Source organism: Poecilia latipinna, unplaced genomic scaffold, assembly GCF_001443285.1.
Source record: "Poecilia latipinna isolate Pla-1442-1.1 unplaced genomic scaffold, P_latipinna-1.0 Scaffold493, whole genome shotgun sequence".
Lineage (NCBI taxonomy): Eukaryota > Metazoa > Chordata > Actinopteri > Cyprinodontiformes > Poeciliidae > Poecilia > Poecilia latipinna.
In genome coordinates, this window is record NW_015113109.1 from 298,312 (window position 1) to 315,897 (window position 17,586).

General features: G+C 42.6%; 3 protein-coding genes across 3 annotated transcripts in view; all 3 read right to left on the reverse strand.

Annotated features, from left to right (window-relative positions):
* Positions 1 to 25: 25 nt before the first annotated feature.
* On the reverse strand, positions 26 to 8,905 carry rrn3 (RRN3 homolog, RNA polymerase I transcription factor). Its single transcript, XM_015040046.1, has 17 exons — positions 8,603 to 8,905; positions 8,387 to 8,443; positions 8,219 to 8,308; positions 6,929 to 7,058; positions 6,787 to 6,846; positions 6,641 to 6,707; positions 6,390 to 6,459; positions 6,211 to 6,309; positions 5,949 to 6,041; positions 5,296 to 5,419; positions 4,237 to 4,367; positions 4,019 to 4,149; positions 3,277 to 3,464; positions 3,072 to 3,180; positions 2,356 to 2,508; positions 1,435 to 1,519; positions 26 to 439 (listed from the first exon to the last, which is right to left on the reverse strand). Exons 1-17 carry the CDS (start codon positions 8,696 to 8,698, stop codon positions 284 to 286), a joined length of 1,839 nt encoding a protein of 612 aa, XP_014895532.1. The 5' UTR covers positions 8,699 to 8,905; the 3' UTR covers positions 26 to 283.
* Positions 8,906 to 9,623: 718 nt separating this feature from the next.
* hao1 (hydroxyacid oxidase (glycolate oxidase) 1) lies at positions 9,624 to 16,759 on the reverse strand. The gene is made up of 8 exons (XM_015040053.1): positions 16,583 to 16,759; positions 14,740 to 14,891; positions 13,582 to 13,852; positions 13,303 to 13,475; positions 12,194 to 12,285; positions 10,662 to 10,820; positions 10,472 to 10,541; positions 9,624 to 9,970 (listed from the first exon to the last, which is right to left on the reverse strand). The coding sequence occupies exons 1-8, from the start codon at positions 16,717 to 16,719 to the stop codon at positions 9,903 to 9,905; spliced, it is 1,122 nt and encodes a 373-aa protein (XP_014895539.1). The 5' UTR covers positions 16,720 to 16,759; the 3' UTR covers positions 9,624 to 9,902.
* Positions 15,768 to 17,586, reverse strand: part of smg1 (SMG1 nonsense mediated mRNA decay associated PI3K related kinase) — a 47,624-nt gene continuing 45,805 nt past the window's right edge. The window contains exon 64 of the transcript XR_001425920.1: positions 15,768 to 15,791. The gene's annotated coding sequence lies outside the window, so the exon portion shown is untranslated. The remainder of the gene's footprint in view (positions 15,792 to 17,586) is intronic.

The window sequence follows — 17,586 nt, forward strand, 5'->3', positions numbered from 1 at the left end:
ATATGTACCACACCAACACCTGGTACCACTTCTTTAACTGTTTATTTAAAACATGATCTATTCATAGAACATGTTCATAGGTGTGTGTGAGCGCTCTTGGAGTAGTGTACAATACTAAATTTAAAAAATGACCCAAGTCTACTTCATATGTGGGCGGCTGCAGCATTAAGCAGCAGAAATAAAGTCACTGTTCATGGATCCTCTGGTGTCAGCGGTGCACAGAGGCAGAGCTTCTGATGAGAGCAGCGCTCTCTGCCAGGATGTAAAGGTTCATGGCAAGGGATTAAAACTTGAAGGCTCGGTGTTGGGCCGTGGGGGGGGAACCCACGCTGTTGGGGCTGCAGACGTTGGAACCGTATGAGCTGGGGGTCAGTCCAAGCATGGCGTCTCCATGTGGCGTCTCACCACTCAAGAAATCATCTTCATCCTCCTTCTGGGCCTAAAACAAATGAAGCAACCACCATTAGGAAAACCTAGACTCTTTTCCTCCTTAGATTTTTACTCTGACAAACTTATAAAGTTGCTGCCACAGAATTGCGCAAATTGAAATTAGAGACTAAATCTGCTTAATGGAAACACACTAATTTAAAAAACACGTTTTTCAACAAAAAGTTTTTTGTTGGGATGAGGTGGTTTTTAAGTTGTATCGAAATAGATGTATTTTGCAAAACTGCAATGGAAACACTTTTTTTTGCATCACGTGATCAACAGCTGGATGTTACTACTGGTGAAAAAGACAAATGTGACAGGAAGTGGGATTAGGATGATGGTTTGTTCTGGTTTTCCAGACAGTGTGCAGCTGGCTCCACCAGAGCTTCACATCACAGTTCAGAAAATGTTGTGTGTCATTCCAACAAGTAGAATCCATAACGCTTCTGTAGCTGCTCCCAGGTAGGCGGGGCTTATCGCTCCAATGCCTGAATAAGGCACCAAAGTCTCCTCTGATTGGCTGATAGATGATCGCTTGAACAGATATATGAATGTATCTCATGTAACTGTTTACATTTGTCACTGCCATGATTTTTAATAACTTATCTCATGAACAAGCTTGTTTACTTATGAGTGAATAAGTTGTGTTTTTTCAACATTAGCAGAATATCGGCAAAGATTTGCGCATATTTGTAATGGAAATGCTGCCAGAGTTTGTCATCAGAAGACAGAATAGTGTGATGAAGAAGAATTGAGCAGAATACCTTCCCTGCTATGATTCTGAAAGGATTTTGAACATAAACACAGAAACCATCCAGAAATACAATTCATGATAACCTTGATCCAGGAGCGCATCATAAAAACTGTGAATGAGTCGATGCCAGAGCTTTGACACAGTTTAAAAACATTCAGAGAAGCAGGGGAAACAGAAAACAGTGGTAACTTGAAGAGCGGTGATAAAACAGAAAGTGAATGCGTCGCATTCCCGACAGCCAGTCAGCTCACCTCTTGAGCTGTTTTGGGAGGAAGCAGATCGGTTTCTGCGAGGTCATCCCAAGCCTGATAGAGTGGTTCAATCAGCTGACCAGACCTGCACACACAGAAAACAAATCCCTAACGTCAGAGACCTTGGGAGCGCTGAGCTGATGTCTGTTCTGCCGCTTCGTTCCCTCTGGTTCTGGATGCTGTGCAGCCGGAAGGATTTTTGCTCCTACATTTTCACTTTCATATGGTTGTTATACTGCGTAACCGTGGCAACAAAGCATTGTGTTAACAACTGGGGGAAGCTGATTATCATCTGAAAAGCTCAAGTAATATGTGAACTATGATCCCACATCACAGAGGAGTTGAAATGGAGAATTTGAGACTGATAGAGATTGAAAGAGAAGAAGGTAAAGCTAATGATCTGGATTAGCAGAGCTAGCTAACACCTGATGGTGGGACGCAGGATGTGGTACTGTGGAATATCATATTGCTAACTGGATATTGAGCTGCTAGCATGTCATACACCAACAGTCTCCAATCATAGGCTTCTTCAGATTTGGTGCAACACTGACTGCTACTGGAGATCATTCTTGTATCACCATCCAAATGAAGACTTTATTTAACCTATAGGTTAAATAAAGATTTTTTGAATTTTAACCAACTACAGTTTGCAATTCCAGATCTGTGCTATTGGAGCAGAGACCAAGGAAGATATGTTGTCACTTCCCACAGAGGAAAAGGACAGAGGAGACGGTTTTTAGAACATTTAGTTGCGCAGAAGAAGTTCAGGAAACTGGGTGGTTGTGGCCTCTGAAGGAGAATCAGAAAACCTGCATGAAGCTGCTCCTCCTCTGTGCTCTGATACGTTCAGCCAAAAGCTAAGGACACACTCAGCATGTAGGGAGTTCCTCCTGAAACCCTGGATTCAGGAGGCTGGGGTACCGTTTGAGCAGGTAGGGGTCAAAGGGGAAGAAGCTGTCCAGAGGGTTGGTGTTGGTGGTCACCCCGTCTCCTCCTGCAGAGCTGCGGACCACTGGCAGCACCTGCCTGTTGTTCCTCTCTATGATGGTATAGCAGAACACCACCTGGTACTTCCTGCAACACAGACACAGGAGACGATGCAGAGCTCTGCTTCCTGCAGCTTCAGATGAAACAGTCTGGCTTATTTTACTTCCTAATTAACTCTGCACCAGTACAGCACATTTATTTATACCAACAGCTTCAGAGTCTCGGTCAAACATAGAAAAAAAACTTTCATTTGTTCAGTCAGTGCAGGTAGGAGTAGAACAGCCAATGAGAAATAAATACTAGAGAAACTGATAAAAACAATAAGTTGACTAAATTGGTCAAACATGTCAAATAACCTTCTTTTAAATGGTTCAGTTAGAATTCTAAATAAATGTAAAATAAATAATAAAGCATGACATCACTCGGAGCACAAAGCATAGAATTACAGTGAACAGATCTGACCTTATTGATCGAGCACATTGTCACGATATCCAATCTAGAATTGTTTTCAACATCAGGACTGATAGTACTGATATCTGTAGCTGTAATATAACAAAATGTGAAATGGTTTGAAGGTGAGGTTGTGTCTGTGGAAGCTTCCACCATCCATCAGTGTGTGTGTGTGTGTGTGTGTGTGTGTGCGTGCGTACCTGGTGATGGCTGCGAACATGCTGGTGACTGAAGGCAGACATACTTTGAGTGGATTGAGCTGACACATGACCAGCCGCTCCAGGTTCAGACTCTGTAGATACTCCAACCCTGAAACCAGAGAGAGAGACAGACAGAGAGCTGAGCTCCTGCCCTGAGCCTGGCAGGTAACCCCCCCCACCCCCGTCACCCCCTGGCTGCTGTCACCTTTCTTCATGTTGGCCTCCAGCATGGCTCTGTGTCTGAACACCAGGGTGTAGAAGACGGCCTGGCAGGCGGCGTAGAAGGGTCCATGCAGGCTGATGTCGCAGCACACTTGCCGGCCGCTGCTGTCCTGGCTGTCGATGTAGGCGTGGATCCAGGTGAGCAGCAGGTCCAGACACGCCCTGACAGTGCTGGGAGGACAGGAGGACAGGGAGTCAGACCCCCACTGCTGTTTGGGGGCCCCACTCTGGGGCATTAGCTTCTGGTCAGGGACTCCCTTTGAAAACCCAAAGACTACAGTGCTATAAAATACATACAGAAACCTATAATGGTTTTCTTTTTATTCACTCCTCAATAGTTATTAAATGTGTTGAGCATAAATGCTGCCTCGTAACTCTCAAGGTGTTCTGCAGCAGAATCCTCCACAGCAGCTGCTGGACAGATCCTTCACTCTTTTTCTTGACAGACTTTTCAAATTTCCCGTTTGCTACGCTACCTTAAGAAGCAAAGCAGTTTGACAGGCAACTAACCAGAAAAATCACATTTCAACAAATCAATTAAACCTTTATTTTATAATAATGATTGAAAAACAGATTAGATTTTATGATTAAAAACAATCATAATGAAATTATGAAAAAAAAAATCCAATTCTTTTTCCATTTTTCCCCTCATCTTCCCTCCAACTCCCTGATGCGCCTCTAGCGCCCTCTGGTGGCTTCCACTTTGAGAACCCTTGTAGACTCACAGCACAGGGACGAACTTGGCTCGGGCCATGAAGCTCCCCATGTATCCGGCTGCAGCCTGGCGCAGGATGGCGGGCTGCGTCGGATTCTGCAGAACCTTCCACAGGTGATCGAGGAAAGCCTCGGCTAGAGCCTGGACCAGGGGACACAGACACACACACTGCAGCTCAGACGGAGGACGGGCAGGACGACGGCCCGTTTCCCGTTCTGGCATACTGACCAATTTGAAGCTGCAGAGGTAGAACAGCGTGTACTGCACGTGACCAGAAGCGTGAGTCGGCAGAATGAGCTTGTCAAACACACTCAGCAGGTCTTTGTAGAGCTCCTTGGTCCGTTCAGCGTGAAACGAACCTGGAACAGACAGAGCAGTGGTCCGGTCACCTGACCCTGACCCGCAGAGACTCGACTGGACTTCAGAGAGAGATGAGAGATATAAATGAAACCTGGAGGTGTAGGTGTTATGGTGTTATGAATTTAGCGCAGTGCCAACTCACATTTTCTAAAATAAATTTAATACATTTTAAGGCCTTAATTTTAGATAGACTCTAATAAAAAAACTTGTTTACATTTTTATTGAAACTGTCACTATGTTGTGACATTAACGTATGTGCAGATAAAAAAAAAACGGAGCTGCTTCACCTTCTCCCAGTACTAACTAGAAACAACCAATCAGAACCAGGAGGCAGGTCTTAGCGCTGTCAATCAATCTCATGTGAGCGCTACTCATCCCACCTCCCTGTTGCTTTCTATTACCATGAATGCTGTTCAACTCCTCACTGGGAGGGAGGAGGGCTAACAGGACAACAGAACAGAGGGACTGTAGGATTTGGGTTTTAATGTTAATGTTTCTTTAAAAACTCAATGTTTTAAGTGTTTAATGTATTTCTCAGAGTGATGTGTGGAAAACGGAAATCACAATTTTCCAAAGGGATTATTAAAGTTTCTATCCATCTATAAACCAATTTTCTTTAACGGTAAGTTGTTTCTCTGCCATTAGCAACATTTAGCAGCAAATAAATGGGGGTTGATTGACAGCGGTAAGCCCTGCCTCCTGGCTCTGATTGGTTGTTTTTGGTTGGTGCATTTCTTCAGACAGCAGCAGTGGAGGAGATCAATATTGTCTCATATCACACTGTCACAACATGCTGACAGATTAAACACATATGTAAAAACATTTTTTATAAGTTACATACAGCCACTTTAAGGATGCGCTGACGCCCCGGTTACCCTTTTCATGTATTTTGTGTGTGTGTGTGTGTGTGTGTGTGTGTATCAGTACCGTCCACATTGCAGATGTCTCTGATGTAAGCCATGAGAACAACCATGAGTGTGTCCAGCCTCTCAGCCACTGGGTGGGCCATCATGTTGGTCCGGTGTGGCTGCTCTGCAGTCATGTCCTCATCCTCACACAACCAGAAAATACTCACTTTTAAGTTTTCACAGTCCTTGAACTTTTGCACAGACAGAGGGTCAGCAGCCTTTCTATTTTCACCTCAGTTCATTAATAAAATTTATATAGCGGCAGAAGTTCTGACTGCGGTTGACACACAGCTGGCAGCAGAATGGATCCAAATCACGTCTGTTCACATCTGTCTCATTGTATCGAGTTTTTATCTGGTTCAAGTCGTTAAAATCCATCATGAAGGTAAAATACATGACAGGATGAGAGGATTAGAATTAAAAATCTGAATTAAAAAAGTCCTTCAGTTCGATTCTGAAGGACTGTTGCAGATTTTGTATGAAAAAAAAAAAATCAGTGATTAAACTGTTAGTGATAACACAAATATAATGATTATTAACTATTAAGATGAGCTACTTGAAGGCGATTCTAAAGAGCTGGTAGCATCGCTCAGTTCTTCATTATGTTTTATGGTTATAAGGTCAACCAGTGATGCTACGGATCAGAACTGTTTCACACATGGTGCTTGTTACCATGTCAAAGAGTCCCTCCTCAGGCTGGTCCTGGTTCTGGCTCTGGTTCTGGTTCTCTTCTGCCTCCTCGATCTCTTCCCTCGATGCGCTGACCTGCGACACACACATCAGACATTCAGATTTATATTTAAGATTTGTTTTTGTATACACAAGCCTAGAAAACCAAAGAAAAGCGCTGTGACGGGCTCCCTCCTGACATTAACGTTTGACCCCCCCCTCAGGTCAATCGCCTTCAGCAGCCTGGCTGGGCTGCAACACTCACATCCAGTTTGAGCAGCTGCCCAACGATCAGCTCCAGCACATCTCGACGGATGGATGGGACGTAGACGGTCAGCCTCAGCAGGTTGTGGACGTAGCATTCCTTTAAAGAGCAACAAGCCGTCAGTGAAGCTCCATGCTGCTCATCAGGAGCAGCTGGAAGCAGGTGTAGGGGGTTCTTACCAGAGTTCTGGGAGATTTCTGGACAAAAGGGAAGCCGTCTTGGAGAATGGGCATGAGGAAGCGACTCGTCCTAAGAGAAACCAAAAACAGACATGGAGTCAGGGTTTTAAAGGTACAACTGGAACAACATCTACGTCTGGATTGTGAAATTTTTATTTTTTTTTTCTTCCTGGCTCATCAACATCCTTCCAGTTAGAAACCAAAATCCAGAGCAGAGAGCAAAGGAAACAAGAAGCTGGGCAGAAACCTACGAGGGAACGTATCTGATGATGAGCTGCAGCGCCTGGTGACAGAGGTCAAAGTTTCTGGGGAGGTCGGCTGAAATCAAAACAAAGCCAGAGTGTCATGCGGTTCTGTCTGCTGACTGAGAACCACAGCAGAACGTCTCAACACTCACTGTCCTCCTCGTCCTCTGAATCAGAGATATCAACTCCTCCCTCACAGATGGTCACCCGCTCTGAAATACAGAGACACCAGTTTGTCCTAAACAGGTAGCCGTAGCATCTGACGAACAGGCGGGCCAGCGGTGAGCGGCTTACTGGGAGTGAAGTGGGACACCACCATTTTGAGGCAGGCGCATAAATACACCGTCTGCGCCGACACCAGGTTGCTGAGGAAGGCCAGGAACTCGTCCACCACGGCCTGGCTCCGGCCCACCCACGGAAGCCTCTGGAAGGGGAATCACAGGAAAATCCAATTGTTGAAATAATCATCAACTAATTTAGTAATTGATTAATCGTTACTTGGGCTATAAAGACTAAAAAACAACAACAAAAAAACAGTCATGTGCTGAAAGGAAAACACAGTCAGAGCATTAATTAAGCCAAAACTGTACAAAAAAATATATGTATTTTGAATTTGAGATAAATAAAAATAATTCTTTGTGTGTCTAAACATATTTTACCCAGAACTTAAGAGGTTTAGTTCTAAATTATGTAAATAAAATCTCTAATTAAACACCTTTTACAATATAATTATTAATCAATTACTAAAAATAATCATCATTGGAGGTTTTCAGAGAGACAGCTAGCTCAGAGCATGGCAGTGGCACTTCCAGTGTCAGCTGCCACGACTGCTGTCAGCTGTGACATATGCCATGGCTTTTCTGTCAGACTGAATATTGAATACAAATTTTACTTCAAGCAAAAAGAAAAAACTACTAAAAAACAAAACAAGAATACATATACACACATACAGCTGGCATAGATTTGGTGGCAGCTACCACACCTTAGGTGACACTGAAACAATGGCACCTAGTGACAACTTAAATGACCTCTTCCATCTTCCATCAAGCAAATTCAATCAAAATATTAAAGGTTGGTTAATTAATAACATCATATTTGCAATCAGGCAATATAACTAACACATTTTCCAAAAACCAGCAGCGGCCACAGCAGCTCTAACACACTCTGGTCACCTAGAGTCAGCTGCCATGGTTTGAGCTCAGCTCACTTGTTCCAGTATTCATATAGCGGCAGCTGAATCCTTTGTTACAAATGACCAAATGTTCACTAAAAAAAATTAAGTTTTTCAAGTGAATCTTGAAAAACTTAATTTTTTTCTATTTACAAAATGTTTATATGCATCTTAATGAATTTATAATACTGTATAAAAAAAAAAAGGTTACGTTGTTAAATAGAAAAATCAGCAGAATGTGCCAATGACTTCATCCGTCAATATAACCGATTACTAAAATAATCATTAGTTGGAGCTCTACTATAAATAACACAGTACTATAAATTCAGACAACAGCTATTGGTTTTACTTCATTTACTCTGAAGTCTTATAAAGAGAAAGAGTGAGCCAAGATCAGTAAAGTTTTCTCTTACTAAAACGGTGTAAATGAGCTGTTCATGGTCTTTGGTCAGCTGGGTCATGCAGCCCCGAAACTCCTGTAGCCAGCTGATGATCTGAGCGTCCTGTCAGAGGAGAGGAGGAACTGAGGAACAATGCTGCACATCCAGGGTCAGCTCACACACCACGATGCTTTACTCTACCTTTATGTCCGGATCCGCCAGCTGATGCTTCAGGAGTTCATAATCGCTGCTGTCTCCCTTCAAGCAACAAGACAAAAGGTCAACAGTTCGTGATGATGTTTTCCCACTACATCCTGAGAGTTCATGGCGCAGTTTCAGACCGGGTTTGGGTCAATTTCTACCAGAGATGTGGCATGAGGTGATTTTATCAGCAGGGTTAAACATGTTGCTACTGACCTTTCTCAGTTTGTCCAGCGTCTCCGCCACACTGCCCCCGAACCGTACCGTTTTCACGGGCGGAGAGTTGAGGAAGTCCCAGCCCTCCACCTCCATGGAACCCCGCTACCGTCGCTTTGTTTAATCTTTAAGTTATTTTGCTTCGCAGTTAAATAATGAAATCATTTCTTAAAGCATCACATTTCAAAACAAAACTCATAAACGTACAAGAGTGAGGCTGAGCTCCACTTTCATAGCAGGCACACAACCGCATGTTGGAGGAACTGTTTACATGGGGAAACGGTGTAACGCTTATACCCTTCCTACGAACTACATTGTTAGAAGGTTGGTTCCCTTTGGCTACACAGATAATAACGCTATAGCGACATAAGCTAGCTTTCTGCCCAGAGTAGCAGGGTTAGCTGGTAAGGCGGATAAAAATGAGTTGCAAGTTCATTTTGTTGGTTCTTTCATTGTCAGAAAGGTTTTTGTCAGTGGTTGGCTGTTTAGTAGCAGCAGAAGGGTTCCTTCCCTTAGAGAGCCTTTAATTTAAAAACACAACTTAAGCCCTCAATTTATCTGGATCCTTTCCTCATACAGTATTTTATAACAGACAATTTAATAGTTGCAGACATAGCAGAACCCTGTTTTCAGGATCATCATTCTGTACATATTCCTGTTTTTACTCTGCACCAGAATATCTGCCCACTACCACCCTCCCCAGGCTGTTTTTTATAGCCAGCCTTTTGCTTACATTTTAACACTTAACATTAACATTTTAATGTTTTAGTACATTTATTGGAATACATTATCCCATGTATCTTTTATGGTCATTGTTTTTGACAGTCATGATATTTAAGTCAAAACACACTTGTTTTTGGACACAACATAAGGTAAGCTAAAATAAGGAGTTCATGAGTCGTTTCATTAAGGGTCAGGGTTAAGGTGCCAGTGGTTAATAAAGGAAATAACTGAATGAAAATATGCAGATTGTGTGAAGATGTTTTGCATTTAGCAGACAAAATAAAGGCAACAATACATATAAAGGTTTTACCAGTGGTCAGATTTATTTCACAGGTGATGATGGGCAAGTTAGAAAACATCCACAGTAGATCTGCAAAGGTCACAACCAACACCTTCCTGTTAATGCCACATGTTTCTCTCCTCACTGTACTAACCTATCAGACCCAACAGTCAGTCACATTTAATTTGATGATTTCTATGTATAGTTTACCAATCAACTCTAGGCACAAGAAAAGTGAACTAACTAGGCATTAGACATGCTGGGTGAGCCCAGGATAATGATCCTGGGATTCTTCTCTCACATCCTGGAAGTGAAGTCCGCCCTCCTCACCAAGGACCGGCTCACCTCGGATATAGAGCGGCAACCTGAGCACAGTCACAGGTCATTCATTCAGACATTCACCATGTCTACACACAGTCCAAGATACACCAACCGTTTCACTACTGTAGTGAAGAGAAACAGTGGAGAAACATAAAGAAGTGCATAGCTAAAGAAGGAGGAAATTCGTACAAGCTAAGTGTGCAGTACATTTAATTTCACTAAACAAGCTCAGATGAAACAAATCCTTTTATTTCCTCATTTCAATTCTGCACCCCTTTGTGTTGGCCCATTATATACAATCTAAATAAAATCCTAATAAAATACCCTGACGTCTATAATATGTGAAGAATTTTTGATGTGGAAAGGGGCATGGATACTTTTCCAAAGTAATAGCCTCTCTGAGTGCAGAGGAAGTTGTGCAATCATTTGAATCAGGTGTTGTATAATTGTATAACAGCAACTCTTCTAAAATAAGCTGGGTGGTGGTCTCTGAGGACTGAGAAACTCTTCTGCAAAGGGTCAACAAACAAGGACATCCCAGTTACCTGACAGAGCCAAAGCCAGTCGGAGCTCCTCTTTTAGAAGTTCCAGTAGCTCAGTGACTCCTTCTTCTCCCTGGTCAGAGACAGGATGCAGCATTGGGAGGAGGTTTGTGCTAGGTAGATGAAGTTAACCTATAAAGCATGTTTAGATCCAGAGAAGATGCCCTCCTAAACCAGGGTGGCGGTCGTTCACCTGACAGGCAAGACCCCACAGAACTGGACGACCGATGAAGACGGCCTTTGCTCCCAGAGCTAAAGCCTTGAGGACATCTGTCCCTCGTCTCACTCCTCCATCCATGAAGACTTCACAACGACCCTGAACGGCCTTCACCACTTCTTCCAGCACATCCAGCTACACACACACACACACACATCAAAAATGACAACACTGTAAATAATTTAAGATGTTGAGGACCTGCTGACCAAACCTGGATAATAGGAAGGGGGGAAAAAAAAAAACTTTTTTGGGCCACATCAGAGTTTGATTATATTCACACCTCCCCAAACGAACTGGACTTTCTAGGAAAAACAGACTGGAGTTGGATTGAAGTGGACTGAACAGGGCTGGTGGGAATCAAACTCTGATGAAAACAAAAACAAAACATTGAAGAAAATGACACAAAAACCTCCAGTCTGCCTACAAACCCTGGTCTCGCTTTGGTTGAAGTGAACTCTGATGCTGTTTGAATCATATGTGAACACCAAGCGGACCAGAGACCGCTCCAAACGCAGGAAGCGGACCATAGCGTAGGGCATTCTGGGTAAATACAACAAAAATAAACTGGCAGGAGAAATAACTTGTGGTCTTTTGCCAAAGGTAAAGTGAAATCCTACAACCACTAAAAGTTGATGCCACTCCATTTTTGTTTACATTTGTTGAAGAAGGAAGTTGCACTCAGTGTCTTCAGAGGTTTTTGTGTCATTTCCTTAAATGGTTCTTGGTGCAGCGCCACCACAAATGAGGTTTTTCAAAAGATTTGGTTCATTTGATATAGAGCGATGTGAAAGAGAACCACATCAGCTCTGAAAATGGAACAAATGGAACAAATGTTGCAGTTTTGGTGCAAATTAAACCGAGTCTACTGGACTATCAGGTTTGAAGACTCTTTTGGTCTGTATCCCAATTCAATTACCCATTCAAACAAACTGGACTTTCTAGGCAAACGAACTAGAGTGGATCAAGGTGGAGTAAACAGGACTGGTGTGAAAACACCCTGAATGTGGGATGTTGGTTGTTGCCAGACGAGTTCGCCTGAGTGTTTCAGACCTTAATGATCTACTAGGCTTTTAAAAATTATCTCAGGTTTCCACAAAAGTTCAGAAAAGCTCCAGTGAACTCCAGCTTTGTGACTCAACATGTCTTTGTTGATGTCATAGGTCATAGGAGAATGGCCAAACTGGTTCCAGAGATTGCAGACTTTAGTTGTACCCTGTATTTGAAACCGAGGTCTGCAGAACACCATCTCCTAACACAACATATAGACCCTCGAAGAAGACCAGAGGAAGTGACACGACAAAACAGAAACAGCAAACTGAGGCTACAAGTCGCACAGAATTTACTTACAAACATGAAAGCAATAGAATCTTTAGTATGAGCAACTGCAATTAAATTTTCTTTGTAGAAATCAACCAAGCGCACACACACACACACACACACACACACACACACACACACACACACACACACACACACACACACACACACACACACACACACACACTGACCGTTGCAGGAACACCATCGAGTTGTCGAGCTCCATGGTTGGACACCAGGATGCCACTGACTCCATAGTTCACAGCCTGGACAGCATCTTGACCTGCAGACAGACCAACGTGTCACAGGCTCAGACCGCGGTGGTCCCACATGTTAGGATCACGATATCACACAGAATTACTTCAACAGAGCCTTTTGTTGGCATACTGAGATTCTTAGGTAACCAAGAGCACAACAGCGCCATCTATAGACCACAGTGGAATGTTAACCTTCAACAAGTAAAACAAGTAAAGTTTGATTTGTTCTCAGAACAGAACATGGCAGTGGTGTTCTACCATGCACCCAAGACTTTTCACAGCACTTCATTGTTTCCTACTTTCTATTATGTCACAACTTTATTCCAAAATTGAGCCAATTTTTGTTACCATGGTGATATGGATCTCTGTCAGGTCGGGAGATGAATTAACTTTTTAGCCTGAGGTCCAGAACACTCTGGATCAGATTTTCTGGAAGAATTTATTTTATTTAATCTCTCCCTCTTTGTGAACAAGCTGCAGAAAAATCTGCCCTATAGCATGATGCTGCCACTACCATGTTTCATGGCAGGGACGATGTCAGCCAGATGTTGTCTTGGTGTCATCAGAACTGAGTTTCTCCTCACCTGACAATCTCTAAGGTGTTTTCTAGTGAAATCCAAGTGGGCTGCCATTTCCACTGGCCACCAGTGGGATTGGTGTGTGTTAGTAACAGTGGACGGCCTTTGGAAAGGTCCAGAGTTGGACAAAAAACTCTAGACTCTACAGGGAAATAAACAGAGCTTTGAAGGTAGAAGTTGTGCACTTAAATCTTATTTTATCAATAACATTTTTGCTGATTTTGGAGCAAAAATGAAACAAAGTGGTGTGAATACTTTCTGGATGCATTGTTTCTACGGAAACCACACAGCCAACTAAACTGTGTGATCTTCGGTGAACTTCACTGATCCTACCTCTAATGTTTTTGGCTGTTTATTACAGCATGTGTTGTCATTCACCAGAAGTTAAAATGATGGAAGAATCCTAATGGATGGTATAGAGATAAACAATGCTGCATGTTGATGACTGTTTCTGTGTGTGTGTACCGTTCAGAACGCCTTTAACGATCACAGGAAGCCGTGTGTGTTTCTTCAGCCAGGTGATGTCGTCCCAGCTGAGAGCCGGCTCGATCGCATTAGCAACGTAAACAGCCAAACCGCTGTCATTGCCATAGTCATCCTCAGAGAAGGACAGAGAGGCTGAGGAGAAGTTAGACATTCTAGGAGAACACACACACACGCACACACATACTCACAAATGAGAACCTTTGGTCCAGATGAAGGAAGTTGGCAGAACCTCACCATCATCTCGGTTTTGGTTCCTACCTTAAATGTGGGGGCATTTTAAAGCGGTTGCGCACATCGTCCAACCTCTTCCCCAGGTAGGGCGTATCCACGGTAACAAAAAGAGCCTTGTATCCAGCCTTCTCCGCCCGGCGCACCAGTGACAGAGTGAGCTCCCGGTCTTTGTAAATGTAAAGCTGCATCCAGAGGACCCCCCCGCTGCCCGGTGAGGATGTCATTGCTGACATCACTTCCTCTATGCTGGAGGTGGCCCAGGAACTCAGCATCATTCCTGTTCCTACTGCTTTGCATGCTGGGAAGACAAGGGATATTCCTGGGGATGAGGTTTTTCTTTATTCCCTCACTGCTGTGAGTAAATCGTGTCCAAAGAACTGAAGAACTGATTCTCTCTAAAATTCTAGATCACGTGTGCCAAAGTGAAGGCCCCGGGGCCAAATCTGGCCCACCACAGCTCTTTTTATGGCCCTCTAGACTCCATAGGGACACATAAATAGAGTCTTCAGGATAACAGTTGTGTGCTTAAATAATACTTTGTCAATCAAATCAAAGCAGTTTATGTTTACATCCAAATTACACCAATCCATCCAGTTTTTTGTAATTCTGTGATTGTGGACATTCATGCAAAATGCATAAAGTATAACTGTGGGTTTATTAAAAAAATATTTCGTACTTTTATTGCACTGCTGCTTCAGCCTCACTTCATGTCGAGTTTTAGTCCACGATCAATATGGTAAAAAAAAAGAGTCACATTTACCATAAGCACATTTTTTTAGTTATTTTTTAAGCACATGATTTTAAGTTATTTCTAAATTAGCACCAGAAAATATGCAATTTAGATTACAAAATCACATAAACAATCACGAAATCCTGATGGGATTCATTAATGAGAAAAGATGTTCAATATTAGAAGTGCTTATCGAATTCAAAAACAGATATTTATTCATATTTTAACAGTTTGTTAAGTTTTATCAAAACATTCTGGCACAACCGACTAATGAAAATATTCATGATCTTGATATAAGCTGAATTATAAATGAGTTTGGCAGCCCTGCCCTAATTATTGTAGCTAGACTCCTCTACTACTGCATGTTGCAAGCTTCAAATGGTGTGTGTGTGTGTGTGTGTGTGTGTGTGTGTGTGTGTGTGTGTGTGTGTGTGTGTGTGTGTGTGTGTACTAACCTCTAGCCGTAGCCGTCTCCCCTGCAGGATGAGCCATTCTCTGCATAGCTGTGGATCCAACACAGAGGGGCATGCTGAGCCTGTGGCCCAGCACAGAGGTGGACATGTCCACAACAGACACGTCCCTCAACACCCGGGGGACAAGGTACCACCTGGATGCACACACACAGACACTCAGGTGACCTGCTGTGTGTGTGAACTGGTTTTAAATGTCCACCTCGCAAAATATATACAAGGAGCAAAAAGACTGACTACTAAGGTCATGTCATTTTTTCCAGAGATCCATTTCTGGCAGGTTCTACTTTGCTTTACTGCTGGAAAAAACAGGATTCAGTACCACAAAAAAAAACAAAAAAAAAAACAAAACAAAAAAACAAAACAAAGAAGAACACATATATTTAGCAAAATATCAATTTAAGACCATGAACATTTCAGCTTTTTAAGTCAAGTGAAATGTATATAGTAAATGATTAGTATCTGGTTAGATCAAATCTGCAAAACACTTGAGGACAAAAAAATGACCATGCGCCTTCAGCTCACTGAGGGCGAAACAAACAAATATGGAACATAATCAAGCAAAAAGTTCAAGTTGTAAGAGCAATGCGGCTTGAAAACAGCAAATGTATAATGAGAGAAATGAAAAGCAAAGTGACAGAAATAGGAGGCCATCTTGGTGAGTAAACAGGGAGATTGTTGCTAAATGAAGGGAATAGAGTAAAAACTATGAACAATGTTACATGTAGCATTGCACAAGGTTCCAAAGGGCTGAAGGGAAACTACCCTGTGCTTGTGTCCAAAAGACAGAGGAATAAACAGGAAACACACCTTTAACTGGTCCAAAAAAGAAAAAAAAAGGTTTGTTTTGGGGTATTGTGTGTTTTCCACACACATGGTGTTAGTTGATGACACAATCAAGTAATTATGTTACCTTCAACTGTTAGAAAAATGCTGCGTATATCAACAAGAGTTAAAAGAAATGACATGACAAAATAAATTTGACACCTCAAAATTTGGCTTCTGTCTTTAAGAACCTCCTGCTGTTTCCGACACTCTGCCTTCAGCACGTCATCGCAGCAATGCGCCTCATTATGTTTTTTACAGCTGTTCTTAGAGGGGTTGTGCTGAGAAGTATCTGGTATAATGAACTCAGAAGATGTGCAGCTCCACTGGGTGTTTGCTCCTTCAGACTAGTGGCAGCAATGATCAGAGTGGGGCAGGGCTGCTCTGAGAGGGAGAAGCTCAGCTGGGGACTGCAGCTCTGAGGAGGAGCTTTGTGGAAATAGGCGGAGCTTTATAAGAGGAAGCACTTAGGCACCTCTGAATGGCAGGGTGATTAAAGGATTTCTCAAACATGCGTGAAAGAATCAAAACAACACGCCAGGAATGTTTTTTGATGAGGGAACAACATTATAACATAATGTACAGCTCAAAAAAGTTGATTTTATAGAATACGTCCCTTTAATAAACCAAGAGTGACAAACAGAAGCTGAATCTTCTCTGGGTGTGTTTGCTCCTGATTTTCTAGAACTTTGTCTCCCCACTGATGGGAGATCGACAACCTGTGTAATATTATATTATATAGCCATTCTTGTCCATGTACATATTTAAAACAAGATGATCATACAGTATAATTAATTCCCAGAGCTTTGAGTTCCTATACCATTTCCATGGAAGTCAGAATGCTCAGATAAACCTGATTGAACTACATCACTGTCTAATTATCTACTGAGTGTCTACATAAAGACATTCAGTAGTTAATATTTCCCCATGTCCATCCAGACCTGGGCAGCGAGTGGACTGACTGACAGCAGCTGCTGTCACTCTGCACTCTGTTGGACAGTACCTGTTGAAGGCGGCCACATTGTCAGCCAGCGTGTTCTGGTCGTCGGCTCCTGACCGGTAGTAGTCATACACAGCTTTAGGGAGAATCCTCCTGGCCTCCTCCTCATAATCGGAGACACACACCCGCTGTCCAGACATGGCTGCTCCCGTCAGTCTGACGCATCGCCGCAGGCCCGGCTGGAAATAAGCAGAACTCCGGTAATCATTAACCTCCTGGACGCTCCGTCCAGCCTCAGGGGTTCTGCTGGGCTCCAGCTCCACGGTTTACACAAGGTCACCGTCATGGCTGCAGCGCTGGACCAGATGGGACTTCATATCCTGAGTTTGGATTGTGAAACAATGAACTTTGACTCCATAGCTGTTGATTTAATAAACAGGGTGCTGCAGTTTCCATAATGAAATGTTAAAGTGTGCTTATGTTAATATTTGTGCACCAAACAACTTGGTGTAATGAGAGTAGGGCTGGACAATAAATCAAACAATAACAGACACATGTTCAGCATCAATAGATAATACATCTGATAGAATATCATGACATTCCTAAAATAAGAAGGTATTTTTTGCCAAAAGTGATTTTTACACACACACAAAAAATACATTTTATAGGCAACAAAAAATACTTTTGTCAAAAAATGAAAAGGAAAAAATGACTTAGGAAGGAAGGTTATCTTAGGAAGGTGACAATATATAGAATATTCACTGAACTCCGACCCAGAACTGCACAGCATTCTGGGGGCTACAGGCAGACGAAAGACTTTAGTCACTCAACCTCTCAAGCTACGTCGGTGGCATCATTCTTTGGTTACCTAGTAACAACCTGTTGAATAACTTGCGCAGCAACAGTTTCAGGTTTCACCCCTGTGCCTCATAACTGCTTAAAAATAAGAAACAACGGTGTGAATTGAAAACTGTGGATTAAATAGGAAAGGTCAATGATTTCAGATATTTAAAACGATAAGCTAATTGTTAATTATCAACATACTGACATTAAATGATTATGTCGTG